General features: G+C 37.4%; 1 protein-coding gene across 1 annotated transcript in view; it reads left to right on the forward strand.

Moving 5' to 3' along the window:
• ROBO2 (roundabout guidance receptor 2) overlaps positions 1-23,323 on the forward strand; it is a 476,837-nt gene that overhangs the window by 358,703 nt on the left and 94,811 nt on the right. The window contains exons 8-9 of the mRNA XM_050895055.1: positions 14,122-14,246; positions 18,863-19,034. Of these exons, the coding sequence (XP_050751012.1) occupies positions 14,122-14,246; positions 18,863-19,034 (297 nt within the window). The remainder of the gene's footprint in view (positions 1-14,121; positions 14,247-18,862; positions 19,035-23,323) is intronic.

The raw sequence follows: 23,323 nt of genomic DNA on the forward strand, positions 1-23,323 counted from the left end.
TAAGAAAGTTCATCTTTGATTTTTGCCCTTGGGTCATCTTGGAGTGCATTTTGGAATGCACTGTATAGGATGCAGACTGTTTTGAATAACAAGTCCAGAGGAAGACAACCTCTGGATTTTTAATTCCCACACTGAAAATTTGATTTTTTCCTATGCCTTTGAAATTACTTCTGAAAATTTATAAAAATATAACTGAGCATAATGGAAAATTTGCAACTGCCAGTAGCTGAAATTCACTTTTGGCGTTCAGAAATATCCTGAACATATTATTTAATTTTCTTTCACGGATGTTTACTCTGTGCCTATATGGGTTTTCTAAATGATTTAACCAGTTGCATCGCTCCTCTGATTTTTGTAGTTTGTGTTTAGATGTATCTTTTAGAATAATAATATGGTTACTCTGATTTTTTTGGATTAGTGTGAAAAGTCAGTACTGGTGTTTATGGAGATTGCTGAGGGGTTTGGTCTTTATTTAGTCAAAACTTTTGTTAGATATGTGTTTGACTAAAGTTTGTGAGTTTGAACTTGTCTCAGCTCTTCACTGTTACGAGTTTGGAGGAAGAAAGGTTGGAATAATTTAAAAATAAAATCTAGGTTAGGCCTCTGTATCCGGAACTAAGGTGATCGCATGCTTATTAGCTTGCTTGAACTAGCATATGTAGACCCAAGCCAAGTACCTCTGCAGTCACAGCATGGCTTATCCACACCTGGAGGATTCCCTGTGCAGAATGGAAATTCAGTCTTCTCCATTTGCGATTTTGATAGCAAGCTTTAAAACCCAATCACTACTGTATTACTTTGGCATTATGCTAGTTCTCAAGAAATTAATTTCCAGGAGTTGTAACAGTATAAAACTCGAGTAAACTCGTAAGAATATTTTTCTTTGCTTAGAAAATATAGCATGAATTTAGTAAGCTTCTAATATAAATCTCTCATGTTAGAGAAAGGGAGGGTTTATGGCTGCTTCTTCATTCACTAAGAAAATGCTACAAGATTAAAAGTATTTTACTTCTAGATATTTTTCTCACTTTGCTCACTCTTAAAAGAAAGGCAAGAAAAAAAATCACAAAGTAGAGACTGTTTCGGGCTCTGTGAAAGCCACATAAAATAGATGACTGGAGATTCACAAGAAAATGATAGGTTTCAGCAGTGTTGATGGTGTTTCATTTCAGAACACTGATTCTTTTTTAAGACTTTTCAGGCCGTTAAGTCATCCATGATTCCATCTCCAAAGCTTATACAGAAGTTCTTGGTCTCAAGTTATTTTTTGTACAGGTATATGATCCCCTTTTGCGACCATGCTGTGGTCAATTTGGCATATTCCCTGCCTACACTATTTTATTTTGTTGCAAGTGAACATCTGGTACAAAGAAAATTCTTCTTTTACGTGATTTATTCAGGAAACATAAATTAGAATGGTTGACCTTAAAATAATTATTATATGGGCATATGGTCTTTATCAAATTATTTAATTTAGTGATTATCTCTGTGAATTGTGAAAAGATTGTTAAGTAAATAAGTCCAACCCCAAAGACATTTAATGTATAGAACTCCCATGCAAGTGTATATGTAGTGATTGCTGTGTATAAGCAGATCAGTTTCTTTAGAGCACTTTTATCTGATCCTGTACCTGTAGAAAAGGCAATGGTCTCCTTATGATAGTGTATACCTTTATTGTTTTTTGCTTAAGGACCTGAAATGAAACTGATTTCTACAGTTCATATCTCTGTTTCATTCAAGAGTAGGCAAAGCAGGTGGTACCTATCCTGTTTTTCGAAACAGTAAGGCAAAACAAAGTAACTTCCCTCTCCACCACCAGTTCCCCACCAAGAAGCCCAAGTCATCTTCTGTTAAAATTGTCATTTGACAAGAATGGTGAGTCAAATCTTGTAGCATGTTTTTTGTTCAGGAAGTTAACTGGAATGCAGAGCAAAAATACCCCTCCTTACAGAAAGGAAGCTAAAGAAAACGCTACTTAATGTTATCAAGCTCACAGCTCTCTAGGAGGGTGGCATTTTAACAGAAGTGTATTTATATATTTATGTATATGTTAAACTGCAGGGGAGCAGTTTAAAAGTTTATATTCTCTTGTGACACCTGAGAATTATCTAGGTACCTCTACCTTTCATCACTACCTCCAATTCAAAGCAGACGTGTTTTGTCTTTATTGTGTTTTAAACAAGACCAAACCATTTTCTTTCAATGGCTTGTCACTGAAGAATAGAAAAATGTATTTTTAATGTTCCAGGATTGCAATTCTTGTTGCAAACTGAATCATTTTCTATTCAGTTTTTGCCTGTTTCAAATATTTATACTCTGTTAGTTGTGATATTTTTATTTAAATTTCAGCTTGAGTGGAAAATTCAGGAGTGGGATTACCAATGACCATGTTTGGTTCAAGTAGTTATTAACATACGGTATATACTACATAGACAAAATGAGGTATGGTTTTGCCTGAGGTGGATGGCAGCTGGTGAATTTAACAGCTCTATGCCAGATTACTCATCATGTTCGGATTTGCTGTTAGGAATAAATGTGTTGCCCATTTCTAAAATAGATGTTCTCTTATTTATAACCTTTTGAAAAGATTTCCGACAGGATTTACAACAGATGGGTTTAGGAAACAAGATATTTATCCCTATTTAGACAATTTCTATCATTATTTCACTCATTAGATGGATTTTCCAGATGAGCAAATTAGTATTTTCTCACTTTCGCATTCTGCTGTATTTCTTAAGGCAGTTGGGCAAGAGAATAGCTGCTAAAAGAAGCACAAAAGTTGGGAGGAGCCCAAAAGTTTCATATAGTCCCACTAAAAGTAACACTGACACTCTTTTCAAAAGCAGTTGCTATACTGCTTTGAGACAGAGCACCTAAAGTTCAAACAGAAGATCTATGAAGATCTGTCTGATGTTTCAGTTACCTTTTTACTAATCATCCAAAAAGTCATTCAGATGACAGAGTACTCAGTTTCCAAATTAATTTCAACTATGTCCAAGTGAAAATACAGTTCTTTGCATTTCAGTTGCCTTGCAGTAAGTCAAGTTTACTTAATTTATTGTCATATGCTATGACTCATCTTCCCAGAAAGAAGTGACATGCAGCAAATAGCTAGATACTTTTGCCACCTGGATAGAAATTAAGTATTTTGAATTAACCAGGGAAGTAAAGGGAGCCCAACCAAGTTACAAAAACTTCACTTCCCTACCATGTTGGAGAAGAGAGAAACAGATAAGACACCTGCCATGAATTTTCCAAATTTCATATTAATTAAATACAGTCTGTTCACATTTAAGTGCAATGTGACTGTATGATGCATTTCGCTCTGCTCTGGGAAGTTTTCATGACATAAATCAGCCTGGCATGACTTAATGGTCTATTAAGAGTGGTGCAGCATGAAACATAAAATAGAAAGGGCTGTATTTTAGACAAAGTTGTATTAGGTGTTGTGACTAGAAATTATATTGTTCAGATGGTTCAGAATGGTCAGTGAGAAAGGTCTCTGTTCTTCTCCATTCTGACTCTTGCAGGGAAAGTCTATACAGGATGAATGCTTTTATTTTAGTATATTCATGAATATATCACCTTCACTTGAGACACTGAGGATTTATAAAATATCAGTAATGGCAATTTGTGACAGAAGAGATGAGATCATGCTTGGCACTACGGTGCCATCTTTCAGTGGCAGAAATCTCAAATCTATATCAAAATGTGGTATGTTGCCTGTCTGCCTGCCGCTAACACCCATAGACATTTTCAGAAGAGGGTAAGGACACCAGTGAGCATTAGGCTTTTTGGATTTGTTTCTTCCTTAAGTGAAATAATAATGCATCATTCTTGTTTAAAAACAGGCAAATTCTTCAGATTAAAGAGAAAAGGTTGCCATAGAATGAAATTCAGATTTCTTTGTATACCAGTAAGAGATTAAAATATGGACCTGACTTGTTCTGACATTTCTTAGCCTTTTAAAGACCAGTCTAAAAATCCTAAGTCCTTAGCATTTCTACTTTGGCAGAAATCCACTAGCTGAACTTAAACTTGAATCCTATAACGACTTCAGATATCATATAAATACATTTGCAATATATGGGCCAGAATGGCTCTGCAAGCGGACACTGAGCACATTAACCACCAAGCATTAAGTGCTGGTCCACAAAACTCGGCTTCATTTCCAGCTGCTCCAAGTCTTCTTGGGTATGCCAGATAGTGGTCAGAACAGAAACGCAGAAGATCTGATCGAGGGTTCTTCTTCAATGATAAGTGTGAAAGATGGCAGTGTTGAAGTTTTAGCACGTCATACTGTGACATCCTGGCTCATTCTGCTATGGCACCAAGTACGTGCCAGTACTCATATTGTTTCTCTTGGAGAAAACCCAGTTCCAGCAAGTGCAGGAAGTGATCAAGCGCCTCCTTTTTTACTTTTTTTTTTTAATTGCTGAACTCTAGCTTGGGAAAGTTTTAAGAAGTTCAACGTGTAAATCTTTTTTAACTTTCCCGAAGCATGCTCAAATCAGTGGGAATTGTTTTCTTACTTCAGTGGATTCTGAGTCTCTCCATAAGTCTTTGAAGATTAGTGTATGAAAAAGTCTTTTGATGTGTTGCTCCCCCCAAACTTTTCCCTTCCTTTAGCTTACTTTTCCTTCAAGTGGAATGTGGAAATCAAAATATCAATCCATTCACTTTTCCTTTTACCTTCTTTGCTCAATTGCTGCTGTCGATATTACTGTTTGGATATGATCTCAGTATTATTCACCAGCAAAACTACTGTATGCCCCATTCTGTGAATGCTAGCATTGTCAGTCAGCCTAAATAGTCTTTTTTCTTCCTCACTCCTTTTCCTCTCTTCACTTAACAGTGGCCCAAATTGAGCAGAGTATCTCCTCTCAGCCTTTTTTATTCTCAAGGGTAAACAAACCAGGAACTCGTCATCTTTCTCAAGATAGATGTACCCTATTAGCCTGTCTAGGCTCTTTACTCTCCTCATCATCTCCTTAGCTCTTCTCTTCAGCATGTGAATTCATGTTTTTTTGAAGAAGATAACCAGATTACACTCATTATTTTGATGAAATCTTACTATATCAGCAAGGGGTACGCTTTTCTTTTTTAAACACATTACCAGCAAACCCTCCTGCTCTCTCCCATGACAAAAGGAATCATGGCAGGTTACATGTCTTTTTGTTGGCATAATTTGTTTTGTTTGCTAAACTCACAGAAGGTATAGTAGCATGAGCCATCCCCTAATGGTACAGTTTACATTAGCAAGTGGGCTAAAGTGTTAAGATTTTAGGAAAGTACATCTTTTCTATCTGATCTGAGCAAAAGGTATACCCTGAATCTCAGACACTTGAGGAAAAATAAAAAAAATTAAAAAGCATTGTCTAGAGTAGAGACAATGTCTCTACAATGTCCTGAGTAATGTACGTTATTGGGCAGACAGAATCAGTGCTACCTCCCTTTATATGCATCAAAACTAAGTGAAGGACTTTCTAGAAAGGATTTTCCAGGAGCATCTGTAAGGTGCAGGGGCCGCTTAAAAGAGAGGATTGGACAAGATATAATAAAATAGAGAAGTATGATTGAATGAGAGCAGGCTACAGTCTAATGTTGAGACGAAATTCAGACCAGATATTTAAACGTAATATTTAAATGTACTGTAAACAAAGAGGAGGAGGGGGTCAGGAAAAGTGCTGCTGCTGAACTCAGAGCACTGGAAATGGGGGTGGGGGTGGAAAGTAGATGCCTTTCTTTTCTGCTATGTAGGAGGCGGAGTTGGATTTTTTTATAATTATTCTCACAGTTTTGTTTTATTGACACTAGTCCTAGGGAAAAAGGAAGAACAAATCATTGGTAGTGGTTTGGGGTTTTTTTGTGCTTCAACTTTTGTTATAAAAATGATAAATGCAGATTTGGCAGTTGTGTTAATTGAAATTGGCAGGGAAACTTTGAATATAAACCAAACCTGCTTTTTCATTATTGTTTATCTCACATCTCTTTTTTCCACCATGCAGATTTATCCCACTTCTTTCTTTTAGGTCATCCAGGGATAAAAGAGAGATTTTATGTGTCAAAATATATAGGACAGTTAGCGTTTTTTATTTATTGATTCTCTAGACTTCTTTCACCTCTTGCAAAGAAAGAAAAAAACGCTTATGCTTCCATGCTTTCAGAGATTATCTGCTTCAGTGTTTCAGAACAACTGAAGGATAAAAATGTTGTTATATGTGAAATTCAGAACCTGAATTTAAATTGAAGTTTAGAACAATTAGTCCAGGTATGAAGGAAGGTTTAGCATTCTCAAATGATTGAAGTGTGATCTTTTCACACTGTTGTGTTTTTACATGGCTCATCTGAAAACAGCAAACAAAACAAAAGGGATTTCTCGGTTTCCATGAGACAGGAGCAGCGTGAAGGACACTTACAGCAGAACTGGTCCTGGTAATAAACTTGCTGAGACCTCACTTCCCCCTGCTCTCTACCTCTGCCCCATTGAGCCTGATTCCTCTCCCCCACTGCTTCCTTTCATTCAACCTGCTAAAAGTTCTCCCTGCTTGCCCCCGTGCTTCTAATTTTGTGTATTTGATCCATTGGTGCAGGACATATGAGAATTAATTTTGAAGCAGTGTCAATGTTAAAGAAGGTATCTGAGCTATGGATTACTGATACTCCCCCAGGTTATGGGAAGCCGCTTTTCAGAAGAATCCAAACCAAGTACCTGCTTTGCCACCTCCACCTGTGTCATTTTAGAATAATAACATGGGTCTAGTGAAGGGCTTCATGAATCACTTGTTATCCCCACAACCTACCCGTTCCTCATTTTTATTGGCAGAACCATCCACCTGAGGAAGAAGTCATGGAAGAAAGAGAACACTCTAAATGAACAAGGAAGAGAATATAGTTAAAGAAAGCACAAAATGTCCACAAAATGAGATCTATGCACTTGTTTCAAAGTCTAACTGCAGTCATACAGACTAGAGAATAGTTATAGATTCCTATGCTAACATGATACTCATGACAGAGAAAAAAAGGAAACTCATTTCCCAGGCAACTCAGTTGTAACTAGCGTGCTAAAAAGTTACTTCCTTCTCTGTCTGTGAACACACCTAATCATTGGAGCACACCATAAGGTTGAGAAGTCTTTTCACTTTAAAGAAAATGACCATCCTTACTTCCATTAGTTTATCCCTGATAAGAAATATCTGAATTAGTAATAGGCCTAAGCTGTCATCCTCTCAGGCTTCTGTAATGGCTCCTGTGTCAGAGGCTGCACCCTTGATTTATCTTTAGTCATAGCTAATAGGGCACTAATAACTTTGTGTCCTAAGAACCACACATCGCTTTCGGTACCCATTAAGAAGATCTGAACTTCTGAGGAAAGAACTGCTGACTCACCCAGGTTTCTAGTGTTTGAGACAGGACATATTTTCTGTTTTCCTCTACTCCAGCAGCAACAGTAGCCTTGCAAAACATCTTTCAAAACTCCTAGACTTTCATATCTGCATTTTTTGGCAGCTCATGCCATGCAAAGGGCAAACGTTGTTACAGCAAGGTATATAAGCAGAGTCTTACAGTTTTCTTTTACATTTGTATCACAAAAGCATCCAAAAGTCCAATATCTACCGGACCTTCTAGACAAATTTAATCAATGACACACAAAGGTGAGGGATCATTATTTTCTTTCAAGAATTCCTATACTGCCTTCAACTGTCACCTAAGACAGTATCTGCAATCAGCAAAGCAATCCTACAAATAAGTAGTCCTACTCAATAGATGATGTCAAGGGTTACCTCCCTTTTCAAAATACGTAGTACTTCAGCTGGAGCTCTGGGGGCTTCTGCTGTCCTCCGTGTAAATGTCTTAGAGGCAAGTCTTGATCTGTATTTGGTAAGACTGGAACTGAGTTTGATCTCTTAAAGTATCAACACATATCAAAGACCAGCTGAAGTGGCCACATGAATATTGTCACCGCGGTAAGGGTTTGAGAGGAGCATTGAGATATCCAGTTTCAAGTCTTTGTGGGCTTTGCAAAAGATTGTGATGTTGGTGGCATTGCAGAAATCAGAAGGCAATTTGTGGAGGGCGCCATTATCTTATCACACTGACTTTCTTACTTCCAGACAGAGCTGCTGAGTATTGTACCAGGTGTAACTTTGATTATTCAAAGGATTATTATGAAATTAATTTACTGCTGCAAATGTACAATGCTGAAAAAGACTGTAGATAGGAATATTAGGTTGGTCTGCTGTTTCTTCCCTGCTGGAAGCAGAACTCAGTCTTACAGAATCTTGGTGCTTTACCAGCCAGTGTGTTTCTATTTGTTCATCAAAGCTTTTTCCCCTATCAGTGAGCATTATCTGAGCTTTGCTTAGAACATTTACAAGTCAGCATCTTTCCCCTTGCCCCCTTTGAACCAGTCACAGAAATATGTTTATGGATAATAAACAATTCCAGTTTAAAATGAAGCACTCATCTTTATCGCTTTAGCTTGCCTAAGTAATCTCCACGATGAATTTCATTTGCAGTTCACTATCAACTGAAATTACTTGCAATTAAAGGTTGTCAAATCTGTAATTTAAGCCCTTTAAAATTTGTTGCTGTCACTCTTTTCCTGTAATATATTATTTTTTCAATGGGACCAATCCAAAGACCACATAAGCCAATAGGAGAACTTCTACCAATTTCAATGAGCTTTTAATAAAGCCTCATATGCCATGGTATATGAGGACATTTTATCTAAGTACATGTAATTAAAAGATTACTAGAGTTTTCATTATCTGAAAATTGTTTGGATTATGTAAAATGAGTTTGGTCTCATAGTGGCTGCCTTAGGTAATTGAGGATGTTTAGAAAAAACCCAAACAACAACAACAAAAATCCCATTGATATTAGTTGCTGTGGTTACAATTCCATTTCTGCTTGCAGTAGCAATACTGGACTAAAACTTGCTACAATATCTACTTTTAATTAAAATCACAGCATTATAATGTATGAACCCCAGGGCACCTGGGGTGGGGGAGGTGCTGTGAGCAAGTCATGATAATAAAATTCCCTTAGGATCATTGAATTCAATATGAACCACAAATCACAAGATCAGCTTAGAAAACTGTGTCACTGGAAGAAAATGTTGCTAGTACTTGATATGGGATCACTGTACTTTTTGCTATAAATTGACTTTTTTCTGTGGTAGTTTTCCCCTCCTCTTCTGAGTCTTCTGCCACATTTCTTATCAGGTGACCAAAGTTCACCTAGGAGGGATGAACTCACTGTCTCAGTCAAGCTTCTCTCCATCAGCAGCATTATCAGCTCCTGGTGACTCAGCGTAACCTTTAGTATTCAGTAACGCTACTGGGAAAGAAATTAATGCAATCCATCCCATCAGATTAGAGATTCTGCTGACTATTAAGATTGGAGAAGAGTTGAGAAATTCCTTTGAAATAATTTGCAGTATTTGTTTCTTCTTTTTTTTCTAAAGCTCTTTATCACTTGAGCAGAGGCTACCTTCATATACATCTACTAATAGAATAAAAGATCCATTCAGTCATGCATAAAACAACATCTAGAAAGAGTGCAACAGAATGCACTCGTCCCATTTTGAACAACATAACTAATGCTCACTACTGCTCATGCTTTTCTATCTCCATTTTAATTCTTGCAGTAGAATACTGTTCTCTGCTGTAAAAACAGTTCTGAACATGATGTGATTAACCTTAGGGTTCCCCCATCCCCTCATCTCAAAGCCCACTTGTACATGGCCTATGCTTTCTATTCATGTTCAACCATCTGATTTCCATATCATCCCGCTCAGCCTCACAAGCGACTATTAGCATAACAGAGCTTTAGTGTGACATTGATTGAAGCCAGCGCTTGCTGAATGCAGTATCAAAGCATAATTTGCCAGAAATCAAATCTAATTTACTGTGTACTATTTAAATTTCTCAAAAAAAGAGAAAAGAAGTTTCAATAGAAGTATACTAGGTCTGTAATCTCTAATTGTTCTTTTTTCATATTTTTGGCTAGTCCCCTGGAATCCAAGCAATATATTTCCGTTTAGAGCCATTGTCTTTGACTTTCAAATGTCAATTAAGCAAGAGTTTTTCCACTCTGTTTATTCCAATCCAGTTAATGTTACATCTGAAACAGTAAAGGGTAATAGTCTGATAGGCACAACACTCGGTTTGCTGCTTCATAACAGTTTTTTCAACAGATTCTTCTAATGACCTTAATGTTTAGCTTGAATTAAGCATTAAAGTACCACATAACTTTAACAGCTGAAGCATATCAAGCCTGCTGTTATTTAACTGTACCTTTTCAGAATGTTTTAAAAATTCACTTACTTTGAGAGAAGCAATAATGGCTTGAATTACGTTTTGTCCAACGTTCCACTGAAGCTGGGCTTTGAGCAAGTCATGATCTCAGTTAACCTTTCTGCAAAACAGGAGTAATAATATTTATCCATCTTTATAAACAGCATCTATATATGAAGATAATGAGCTCTCTTTTTAGGAAAATTGAAGAGCCCAAGTGCTTATTCTGTCAAAGAAGCCTTGCTGTCTCTGAGCAGGGTCACGTTGCATTCTCGGGGGATAATGACAGTCTTACTGCTTTGGTAGTTATACTTGACCAAGAATTACTACTGCAATTATTAACATTACTTTCAGTTTTCAATTTGCATTATTCAACTAGAAATTGATAGATAAAACTGATATGGTGAAAACATTGTTTAAATGCTGTAAACAATGTCATTTTTATCAGAGGCTGTCTATAAACAGAGCTATAGCTGAATATGACAACAAACTGGAACAAAATGGGGATTTCCTTCATTATAGAACCCCATCTTTGAATAAATTAAAAAAACACGTACAAGGTTTTATTTTTCCAAAATTATTTTTTGATGTTCTTTAAAATTATGGTATTAAATAGTTTGGCTGAAGGAATTGGGTTTGTGCTCTAATTAACGTAGTGACCAATAGAAGTCAGCTTCTTGTGAGATCAAGAGATTATATTTAAATAAAAGCTCTGATTAATTTATTTATTTTTATAGTGAATTTCTAGTAATTATGGCTGCGGAGAAAAGCTAGAAAACATGACCTTGCATAACCATACATAATTGTTTACTGGAGTCTTTAGAAAGTCTAAACTAGTAGCTATGAGGCCACAGATCTTCTGTTCGCCTAGTATGGTAAATGCTGGAGAGGACTTGGTGTGTGGCAGAGAGAGAACAGAGCAACAGGGTCAATCCATATCATTTAGATTATCCGGACTCAGCTACAGCCTTAATTCCTGCTGCTTTTCCTTGTCTCTTTTTGCAAAAGAAAGGATCCTTTTTCTGCTCTTAGGAAAGTGAGAGATGTTCAAAGTTAGGGGTAGGTCAAAAACTAGAAACTAGGATGTTTATTTCTCACTGTTCCTTGACTACCAAATTACCTTGATTTGGTCCTTGGAAAGTCTGCTACAGAACAAGTTCAGTTTTATTACATCTCCTCAGAGCTTTGAATTATTGACTTACAATACAGCCTTGTGTGTGTGAGGACGTTTCAGATGAACACTTAAACTTACCTACCTTACATTTATTTGGTTACATGATTTGAAAGATAGGCTCATGAAAATGCCATGCCCTTCTTCCTTCTGTTGAGCTGTCTCAGAGCACTGTCTGCATAACATACCCCTGGTGCACCAAGCATGCCTACGAAGTGATCTTAAGCATCGATCACGTTCAGGTGTGATCTATGGGATGGTCTCCTGACACCAGGTTTTTAACATCACGATAGAAAGATTATGGTCTTGACGCCACCCATAACACAGCATAGACGCAGGACTCATGCATAGTTCCTGTCAAATGCAGATATAACACCTGAAGAGGTCAGATGTTTTCTGCTCTCTGCTCTGCCTGATGTTGCTATTGATTCTATATTAATATCCTGGGCAATGAACTTCTATGGCTGAGCAGCAAACACTGAACTAATTCAGTGACCTTTATTGAGTGGGTGGTCAGAGCTGTAGAGATACCTTAGTGTAAGGTATGCCTATAGGAATGGAGGTTTCTAATTCACAATTTAAAGGTCTTGCTGTCTTTCCCTTCCCATATGATTGAATGAACAAACATATGCACTGATTACCACATTACTGTTTTCTGACACCTTTAGGGACTGAATACAGATATGCTAGGTAAAACTAGGTGAGGGAAAAACAAGCAACTTCCTGCAGTCCACCACTTCAGGAATAGTACAGCATGAGTTCAGATCCTAGAGTATGTGTAGCAACACCTATGCTCTTATAGAAACCTCAAAACATATGGGTATAAACAAGCAGCAGCAGGGCACCTAGCCCTTTGTCTCTGCCCTTTCAGAAGACCAACACCTGCTGAGCCCCAGGGAAGAGGTGGACACTTCTCTTCCCAGAGAGGCCAAAACCTGTGTTTAGGAGTGTGAGGCAGAAGGAAGACTCCTCGTGTTGTCCTCACCCTCTGCCTTCTAAATTGATGGTGATTCATGTTTATTAAGTGCTTTACAGTTCTTGTTTTAAGAGCGCATTATACCAGCGCTATTCAACTGGTGCTCTTCAGACTCCTGCTGATCTGTAAAGCCTTGGGAAGTACTTCATGAGATAACTGCAAAGCATATTTAAAAAAAATCAGATCTGTGTACATTTCTATGCAGTTAGCAGATTTGTGTCTGTGCTGTCAGCAGGTGTAATCGGAAGCTGGGTCTTGGTTGCTCTTTGTGCCTAATTAAATAGTTTGTAATTATAATGGTGAAAATATGGGTTTCTAAAACACTTAAATTCTATTTACCTAAAAACTTAGTGTTCCTAAACCATCCCTCTCCACAATCACCAAACCAATAGTGGAATAGAAGAAAATGAATGTGGTGGGGTTTTTTACTATTTTGTCCCCTTCTTCAGCCTGCTCCAAAAGTTAGCTGGTCTTTTGATGAGAATATTTGGAGATATTGCTTACATATTTAAGATATACCAAATAGTATAAATCCAGTTCCAGTGAATTCCAACGTTGAACCAAGACTGGAGGGTTTGCACGTCATGCATTGAAAAGTAATTTGCCTTATCACATGCTCAACATAGTCACTGATGTCAAGTTTTTTCTCTCAAATCCTCCAACACTGCTTCTTCCCCACTTTCCTTCTGCACATTAACACCTTTTCTCTCCCTTCTTGTTCCCACCAAGCATTGACTCTCTATTCTCCATCAGTACCCTCAGACAAGTCAACTACACCTCTTGTTTAGAAATTGTTCACTTCTGACTGTTCTTCCTGGTCCCCTATGTCTGAGCACTGTTAATGCCATCTGCTTGAAAACATAGCCAGTCCTGGTTCTTCTTTCTTGTTTTAACTCCACTTTCTCCTTTTTTCTTTTCCTTGTCTCTTCCTGATCTCCTGGAATACCTATTCCTTCTTACTCACCGCTCACTGCTGCCCACTAACTCTTCAACTCTTGCTTCTTTCTTGTCTTTACACAAGCTGAAATCTGGATCTCCCAAGTTTGTGTTGTTTTAGCAACCATTCTTTTTACAGCAAGTCCTCCTTCCTACTTCATTCTTGACCACACTACCCCTAAGAGAAGTGAGGGAGCTTTTGAACTGCTGTCCTTCTGCTGTCATCCAGACCTTCCTCTCCTTTCTCAATCATTTTTAAAAGTCTAGAGGGGCAGACTGAAAAAGGCAGTCTGTATATCCTAATTCATACCTTGCAATACACGATAGCTCCAGCACAACAGGCTCTGTGAAGCGTAGAGGGTATGAGAGTGCTGATATCTGCCCAGATGAAAGGTAGAATACGTCCAGAGCTGGCATCATAAACACCTGACTGCTGCTCCTTAGCATTACTGTCATCAGAATTTACTCTAGCATGTATGATTGTAATGTTTCTTTCCTTTTTTTTTTTTTTTTTTACAACTGGGGATATCACATACTGATATCGTTGCTCTCTTTGTTGCTGTTGCTGTTGTTGTTTTTGTTTATATATTAGTTTTGTCTATACTAATTAATGTTTCTGGTGTTATGTCCTCTGGCATAAAACAAATCTCCATGATGTTGTCTCTTTCCTTCAATATTCCTCATCTCCCCCTTGCAAAATATCCTAAATTTACACCATGGTTTTTCTTGCATTGTAGCTCCCCCACAGTTTGTGGTGAGACCACGAGACCAGATTGTAGCCCAGGGCCGAACAGTGACTTTTCCTTGTGAAACTAAAGGAAATCCCCAGCCAGCTGTTTTCTGGCAAAAAGAAGGAAGCCAGGTAAGTTATAAGCACCCTATAAGTTTTTCAAGCCTTTCTAAACAGTTATATTGTTAAATTTTTAAGAAAATTATTTATATTACCTTTCACAGATTCTTTTAATCTTTCACAGGAATTTGTCTTTTAAACTATCACTATTATCTACCAACATTTTTGTTGCTTTTTTTAAAAAGTATTAATACTGTGAAGAACTCAAAGGCCATTTAAGTTGGTGAAACTTGTGCTAGGTGCTGTATAAACGTATAGAAAGCAAGAAAGTATATATCTTAAAGACTTTTTATTCTGAAGCCCGAAACAAACAGGTGGGTGAGACAAACATAGTATATAAAAAAGGTATGACTCAATTTTTAACTAATCAGAGTCAGTAATTACAGTTCACAACCTGTCTAGACATGATCAAGCAGATATATATCTAGCAAACTGATTTGCATTGGTATATTCTCATAGTGCATACAGATAGAGGTTTTGAACACACAGATGCTTTCTTCAGTAAAATTGTCTCAGGAAATTTCCGAATCTGGTTTTGGAAATATTTCCCTGATCCTTATTGTCATTTTTTTGAAAACAAAATTTCTGATGTAGCAATCAATGTTGCCATCAGCCAATACTAACTTCTATAGCTTAACATACGAATGTCATGCCATAACATTTTTTTACTGCTGTTGCTGTATTGGCACGATGTTACAGCACAAGTCAGGCCTTGTCACTTTCAACATGCAATTCATGTTAGTCTGTTAAATTTGAACACTGTAAACTAAGCGCCGTATTCTCTTTTGCACCTGCGAAAAGATTAAAAGGGGCAAACGGATGCCGAAGGACAGTGCCTTCTGCAGCTCCCTAATGAAGCCTGTCATGGCTACATCTGTCTATGTATCTACACTATGTACCCTTCTCCATTGGCTAAATTAGTCTTTTCAGAGCCCTGTGCTACTTTTTCCCATACAGCAATACGTGAGTTAACTCAAGTATCCACACTGTGCTGTGCAGTGCAGATGTGCCTTTTGTCTAATCTGGAGGCATTGTGTGTACCAGCTCAGTTAAAACGTGAGATAAGAACTGAACCGCAGATCTCTCGCTTTGCCCCGCCTGCTTCTGCTTCACCCTCTCACGAGGTCAGATAGCTGGTCCAGAATGACCGGACCAAGGCTGACAGCATTTTGTGCGCTGTTGCATTTGTGGCTTACAAAGATACAACACTATTACTTTATGAGTGTAAGCTTGTGTGAGTGTAAGCTTAATCTTCAGTGTGTTTCTTTCAGTGTATTATTTGGAGAACTTTACATCTAGCCTCCATGGATCACATCCTGGAAAAGCACAGTATTGTGAGTCTCACTAAGGTGAAAATTGTTCCAAGGGGAAAGTAGAATAGCATATTGAAATTAAAGTAGGAAGTACTGATGTGCTAGCAAACATTTCAAAACTCTTCCTTGTAAAGCATTTTAATAACATGGTAATGTTTATGTAAAGTGAGCTTATAGTGTCACACTTGAATCTAATAAAGTGGACATCCATCATGCTGTAATAAAGAGAAGAGCTTCTAATTAAAGTAGGACATCATTTGCAGGATTAAAGTCATTTAGCGTAATTGAAAAGTGTTAATACTCTATTTTATCCTCTTCCATTGGTATCACTTCAAGGGTAAAAACATTTTAAGGTGAAAATGCATCTTGTGTCTTTAATTGAATGTTATTACCTACTGATTGTACCACGTTGAAGCTGTTTAATTACAAACCTGGAAAATTAATTGCCATATTGAGAACCAGATCCCTGAGGGTTAGAATGGTCTTTTTTGGCAAATAAATGCAACATAAAAATTGATACCTACATGGTTTATAATCATACCTTGAAACATAGCTCAATGTGATTCTCTGCACCCTCATGTTAATCTTAATTGAGCATCAGTGAAGTAACACAGGTTAGTGTTACCGTCTCAATATACAACTTGCCAGATTTTGCAATGAGATGCCATAGAATAGGTGAGTTTCCACATACTGTATATCATCATACAAATCTGGAGGACAGTAGTTTGGCCAAATTACATGACTTTTCGCATGCCTGTCTATAAGGTGTTGCTTGGCTTTACAACGCTTACTTCTGCTTTTACTTGAGGAACTGTTTGCAGCACTACTATTAGTGTTCAGAGTAATGTTATGTAGTCCTGTTAGCCCACTCCAGTAATTGCAGGGCATTTTTCATTGTGAATCCATTTCTTGATCCTGTGTTTCTGAGCACAACCAGCTGGAAGGGAGGGGAGCTGTTCCCTCCTGAGTCATTTTTTGTGCCAGCTTGTGCATAAACAGCTGGTCCTTTGTACTCAGTAGCCTTTTCCCCAGAGACCAACAGCCGCCCACCAATGAAATGCACCAGGGCAGGGCATGTGTAACCTTTAGACTCTCTGGGCTAAATCCTTCCTTGAGATAAATTCAGTGGTATTATATCAGGGATGACTCTGGTCCCCTCATTTGCAACCCAGCATGCCACCATTGTGCCCAGATGAGCAACCCAACAGCTAATTAAAACCAGTGAAAATATAAAAACACTTTAAAAAGGATTGTACTGTATTCAGGACAAGTTATAATTCCTAGTTATCCGGTCTTTGAAGGGAGGAGTCATGAGACTGATGAACTCCTCCTGATGTGTGGAATATTTACTGGGACATGGTACCTCTCCAGAACAGACAAGCCCATGCTTGACAAGATAAAGAGAAGGGTAGCCTCCCCTTTCTAATGCAGTGATAAAGAGGATTCTGGATCTTTTTCCTCTTAAGGATTAGGAGCTTCATCGTTGCACTTTTACATTGTGTTTCTTTTTACATTTTGCATGAGTGATAAATGGAGTCAAGCTCAGCCATATAAAAATTCCCTGCTTTCTCATAAAATTTAGTGGAGTTTTCGTAATACCCTCATTTGGTAGGTATCTGTGCCAGACAGAGGTTATTCTGAAAGTTTCAAGGCAATTCAGAAAACAGGGCAATTTTTTGAGATCCACTTAGCCCTGTAGCCTGAAATTGTTTCAGAATTTTCACACTTTTTTTCTTATTGGATCTGACATGTTTACTGAGTGCATATTGATTTTTGAGGAAAAATTTGGTGTGAAAAATTTCTTGGACATTGACATTGAAAGGGGGTAAGGGGAAAGACTCACCCTAGGGTGACAAGTAGCCTAGTAGGTTAATACAATTATAAGGATATTTGGAGTGTCGGGTCTTATTTAAAGCTTATCTCTCTCCTTTTATTGCCAAAACCAGAGAGAGAAAAGGTGTGAGTTTCACTTCAAAGCAGAATTTTTTAAAATCCAAGTTTGTTGCTTGTCAGTTCCAAATCATTTTTTGTAAAGCATTAAGGTCTACTGCAGAAGAAGATATACAGAAAATTCATTTAATACTCTACTGTATACGTTTAGATTTTCTTTTTAGCCCATATAGACAAACTTTAAAGTTAGTAGGGAGTCGTCATTAGAAAGCACAGCAGAGCTATACAGAGCTGCAGTAATGACTGAAAGCTTATCACAGCATGGTAACAGTGTTTTGGGATATTCCTGACACAAACAATTGTATTTTTCATAGAGGCTTGTTGAGTTGACATAAAAGCCAGACCCTATTTTCCTGAAATTACTGTTGTTTAATTATTGTTTAACTTGTTCCCCTTTCTGTCTTATTGGGCAATGTTGCTGACCTTTCTGTTCACTTTGCCCCCCTTTTTCTGTTCTTTTTTATTCACATCAAGAGCTGTGCCAGATGGTATAACTTTTCCCTTGAAAACACAGCCCTCACCACTAAAACCTTTTCAGTCCTTTTCTGTATTATTGATTCATTCAGTCCTTCATCATATGCAATGACTACTGCATCCATTCCAGTTATTCTTATTGACATCTCTCTTTTCTCCAACCCAGCCCAAAGGCAAAAGCTAATCTCCCTGTTTTGTGCTAACTGATGTCTTATCCTACATGAAATTATTTTTTCTTTCTGATGATTTCCACATCAGATTTATACCCTTTCTCTTCACCCTTGAGGCTCTGTGCTGCTTTTCTCCTTTGGTGTATATCAGTTTTAATTTCCTTTTACTTCTCCTTTAAGCTCTCATGCTCTGCCAGCTTCTGCTACTTTATGACCTGTTTGTATCTCCCTCCCAGCTTTCCTTCTGTGCCACGCTCTTACTTTCTCCTTTGCCCAGACGTATTCACAGCCAAACAATAGTACTATGCTCCCTCAAGTCTCCAGGATTCAATTCTTTCTGCTAGCTTTCTAATGTTTACTGTGGCATTGTGTCCTCCTGGTTTGATAGCCAACTAAGTACATTATTACAATTGCATTCAGAATGAAGATGAATGTGTCACAAATACAAATCACTCAAGTGTGATTGTTGGAAAATTTCTCCTCGCCTATACCCCCAGCCAGAACACACCACTGTGTGCTGTCAAAGGGCTGTTTCTAATTTAAACTGCAAGTTCCTCAAGGCAGGGAAAGCTAGCTCTATGTGTTCATAAAGTCATAACCACACTTACTTTTTCTTCTAGTTTATATATAGTACTTGTGAGGAAAAATCATCGTCTCTCTAGCTGAGGGAAAAGTGGTACTTTTGTGTTTTGAATTGACGTAAGATGAATTGTCTTTGCAGAATCTACTCTTCCCAAACCAGCCTCTCCAACCCAACAGCAGATATTCAGTGTCACCAACTGGAGACCTCACTATTACCAACATTCAGCGGTCTGATGCAGGCTACTACATTTGTCAAGCACTGACGGTTGCTGGAAGCATTTTAGCAAAGGCTCAGCTGGAGGTTACTGATGGTGAGCTACAGAAATTCCTATTGTTTTTTCCTGTCAAAAGGATTTTAAAAGCAGTGTAAATAAAGGCATATGAGATCACGTAATTCATACAAGTAAACAGACAAATTTCTGCAGAAAATATACAATCAAAAAGGGTCTCTGTGCAATTCTCTATGGTATCAAAAAGGCATCGAAGTCTAGTTTGCCTTTTGCTTGCTTTCTGGAGGTTCCTTAACAATGCAAACAAGGGACAAACCAGCTTAGAATAGGGTTGGTGAGAAAGGAAGCTGCTTGGTTCACTAGAGCTAAGATAGGACTGCAAAAAAACATTGTGAAGGATGAATAGGTTTGTGATTAAAGCAATGAATTGAGGTGCAGAAAAATGAGGCTCAGTTCCCACCAGTCTTCAATATTATCTTAGGCAGCTAGTTTGGGGATGTGTCCTTAGCTCAATTAAATCAACACAGTTGCCTTGAAGTTACTGGAGTACTGTTGGTTTAGAACAGCTACAACATGTAGCCCTTTAGTCCCTCTGTGAATAAGGCACCTACCTCAGAGCTATGTTCTAAGAATTTCTCAGTATGGTTAGATGTGAAAAGAGCCATGGAAATACATAGGCAGAGAAGAGTTTTCAGGAAAGGAAAAGCACCACATGATCTGTCTTGATGCTTTCCATTTCAAAATTTTGGGTTTGAAATTTATCCTGCCTTGAAGTTTACCTTACTCCATCTACAAACATGAATCCTTTTCATATGTCAGGAATCCTGTTGAAATCCTTCTTCATCCCATTGTGGATAGAAGGCAGTTTGCATCCTTTAATGTTAGTGAAGAAAACAACAAAATTCCTCTTATACTAGGAGACTGTGGCATTCCCCAGCATCATTATTCCTTATCTTAACTGACTCATTAAATATCTCCTGACAGACTTTGATGAATTTTTGCCATTAAAACTGTTGTTATATGCAGAGGTCTACTTTTACTGTTCCCTTAGAGACCTGCCTGCACCATGAAAGTTTGAAAAGATGTCTAATTCTGAATAATCTGGCTTTTCACAAGAGCATATTCATCACAAGTGACAGGTAGAGAGGTTCAGGCTCATGTTATAGAGGTATGAGCATTAATTTGATGCCTTTTCTTTGTTTTCCAAAAGCTGTCTATATTTTTATGACAAGGGGAGATAATTTCCGCCTTATCCTTTCATCTTTACAAGTAGATTCTGGATACTAAAGGCTAACCTTCACTCTACAGTCCCTTTAAGTCCTTTCTCTGATGGTCTATGACAAAACGATGCATTTTCATTCAATTAAAATTCAAATGTAGATTAAAAGGTCATTTAAAATTAATGGAAAGGCAGTATTTTTTAATATCTGTCCATAGTGCTGCCTGATTCAGTGCCATGACTGTGATTGGAATAAATAGAACACACAAACATTGGCTAAGAGGGCATTGAGCTGTTAATGGTTGCACCTGCTGATGCTGTACAGATTTACTGCAACAGGGGCTGAGTGGATCAAGTCAGGTTCAAGGATATTAGTGATGAGAAATTCTTCCTTTTGACAGACAAGGCCTGTGGTCCATCTTTATCTTTTTTTGGGGGGGGGGGGGGGGGGGCGGGGGGAATAATTCCTAATTGACCTCTTTGGAATTTTCAGCAGTTTATTTAACAAGTCAACAGAAAGCTCACAAAAGTGTCCCTGGTAAAATGCAAACTCATCTACAGTTAATTCTGATTAAAGGCAGTGTGCATTCCACATTGCTAGAGAAAGCATTAGCTGGTGGCTCTGCTGCTCAAGGAATGCAAGGCCTGCATTCTTCAAATGCTTTTCAGAACCCACTGTCAGCATGATCATTATGAAATAATACAAGGTTGCTTTATAGAAATACCATTTCATCCTTGAGTCAAAGGGCAGGTGAGGTCAGAAGAAAAGTGCCAAAACAATATTGTGGAACTGAGATTATATAAATAAATGGACCATTAGATCACAGATTTTTTTTTAATTGCTTTCTGTTAGGAAGTTAACCATAAATATCTAAATAATCTGTTTTGGTTGATGCTGAGCAGAAGTTATGGAAGCTAATGATTTTTATCAGAAAGGAAATCTAATTTAATGGTTTTAAAATATAACAAAAGATAAACACTGTGCATGCTAGCTATATACTTAAGCATTAGTGTTCTAGTTTTTGGCTGGTGATTTCAGTTTTACTTCATAGCCCAGAATCTTTCTTTTTGGTTAATGATTTAATAATAGTGGCGAGCCATCTTTTTCATTTTGAACACATTTTTGTTTGATCCAGAGTAATTTAGATCCAATTGAAGTTCCAATACGGAATGAAAACATATATCATGTGCAGAAAAACAAGTGCTTAATTATACCATATATAGCAGTGTTTCAGTTGTTACATTTTTGCACTTACAAGTCTTTACTGGAAATATTTTTAACTCAAGTGTTCACATGAGAAGAGATTACTAGCTGTGATGAAATGTGCTGAGTTGAGTGATAATTTTGCTGATTATGGACTGTGCTAAGAGCCTTCAGTGTATTTGAAATTCAAATCTTGTATTTTCTTGAAAGGCTATCATATAATCCACTGTCTAACACACATCTGGAAAAGCAAAATCATTTTAAAAATTGAGACAATCTTAGCAATCCTTTCAAACTCAAGAAGTGAATATGCAGCTCACAGTCTTAAAATGACAGATCATGCAAATAAACCCAATGCATCCATATAACTATGTCTGTGCTTAAGATAAAAAGAATAGTTTACAATTAGTAATTTGTTCCATAAATTTATCCATTATGCACAGAATATTTTGGAGATCTCAATTTCTCCTTATCTAGTCATTATTAATATTTATCAATAAAGATTTTGGCCACTGCATGCTCAACGGTAGGATCAGCCTACTTTGCCTAGTTTACCCAGCAGTTGCTGTTTAGGTTGTGTACTGGGATGAAGGAGCAAGCTTAACCTCCCACCATGGATTTTTCTGGCAACATAAGAATGAACTGGTTTAGGATATTAAATTAATTAGAAAGATCATGTTTCTTGGCTTTTGAATGAAAACAAAAGTCTGGACCTATAACAATAATTCAGAACAGATAAAAAAAAAAGAGAAGGAGTTGGCAGCATACCTCAACAGCTCCCTCTCCACTGATTTGGAATAGACACTTAAGGCATTTTTCCCAAACTCCTCTGCAATTTTTTTACTATAGATCTATTGAATATTCTGGGGTATGTCTCTCTCAAATCCTCCTGGAAGAATTTAATATCACTCACAGTTTACTCGTCCGAAAATCTGGCTACCATGATTCCTATCCCTCATCAAATGTATATTACACATTTTATAGCAAGTGTGACAGTTTGAAACAGGAAAGATTCAGAACAACTTCACAGCCTCCTGTGAAGCTCTTACGCAAAAAAGACAGAGGAAGGATTGGTCTCTGCTTTTCCACCTTTCAGGAGAGCACCCTGCCCTATCATACTAGTGTTCATCATGAGAATTTCATTACTTGTGTCTGATTTTCCCTATTAATTCACCAGGAAAACTTTGGAAATGTTGATTTTGGAAGTGCCAAAGTAAAGACTTCATTTTGTCATTCTCTTATTTTAATTTCCTGTTGTAATTTGACCAAATTCCACCCAAATTTAAACATGGTTTCAGTTGATCCAAATTACATTTGTAGCGAATAAACTGTTCATTAACAAATATAATTTGTTCTGTTCTGATACTCTGCTCAAAATTCAAGCTGCATTTTATCACAAAAGGAATCTGTTAATTTTCCAGTTACCAGAATATGTGACTATATGGTTGCTGGCAAATAGTTTCAAACCCATTTTTTTAAATTAAATTAATTTTGAAATCAACTTCTTTTTTACTATGTAAATATATTTTAGCCACACAAAATGTTTCTGTGGAATGGATATAAAGTTTTCTGCTAGGAGAAAACAATGTAAAATTTAAACAAAAAATGAAAATATTGTAAAAGAAACTAACAAACCCCTAAACCTTTTCGTGGATATTTTTCATTATCTCTCTGTTCTTCAGAATGCTTATGATATATCTTTTTAAACATCTAACCGAGTCTTGGATCCTTACTAATGAGGAGACCTATGTAGTAGGAATACAAGCAGTATACACGTTTTAGAGAAGATTTACAAGTCATAGTTGTGAAGACAATACAGTCGTTCACAGATCAGTGGAAACCCTAAGTGTTCATTTAACCTTTAGCCTTAGTGTCATGGAAACCTGTAGTGGTCTTTCACCCATAACACCCTTGAAAATGAAGATTCCTTCTGGCCAGGAGACTTTC

Source organism: Gymnogyps californianus, chromosome 1, assembly GCF_018139145.2.
Source record: "Gymnogyps californianus isolate 813 chromosome 1, ASM1813914v2, whole genome shotgun sequence".
Lineage (NCBI taxonomy): Eukaryota > Metazoa > Chordata > Aves > Accipitriformes > Cathartidae > Gymnogyps > Gymnogyps californianus.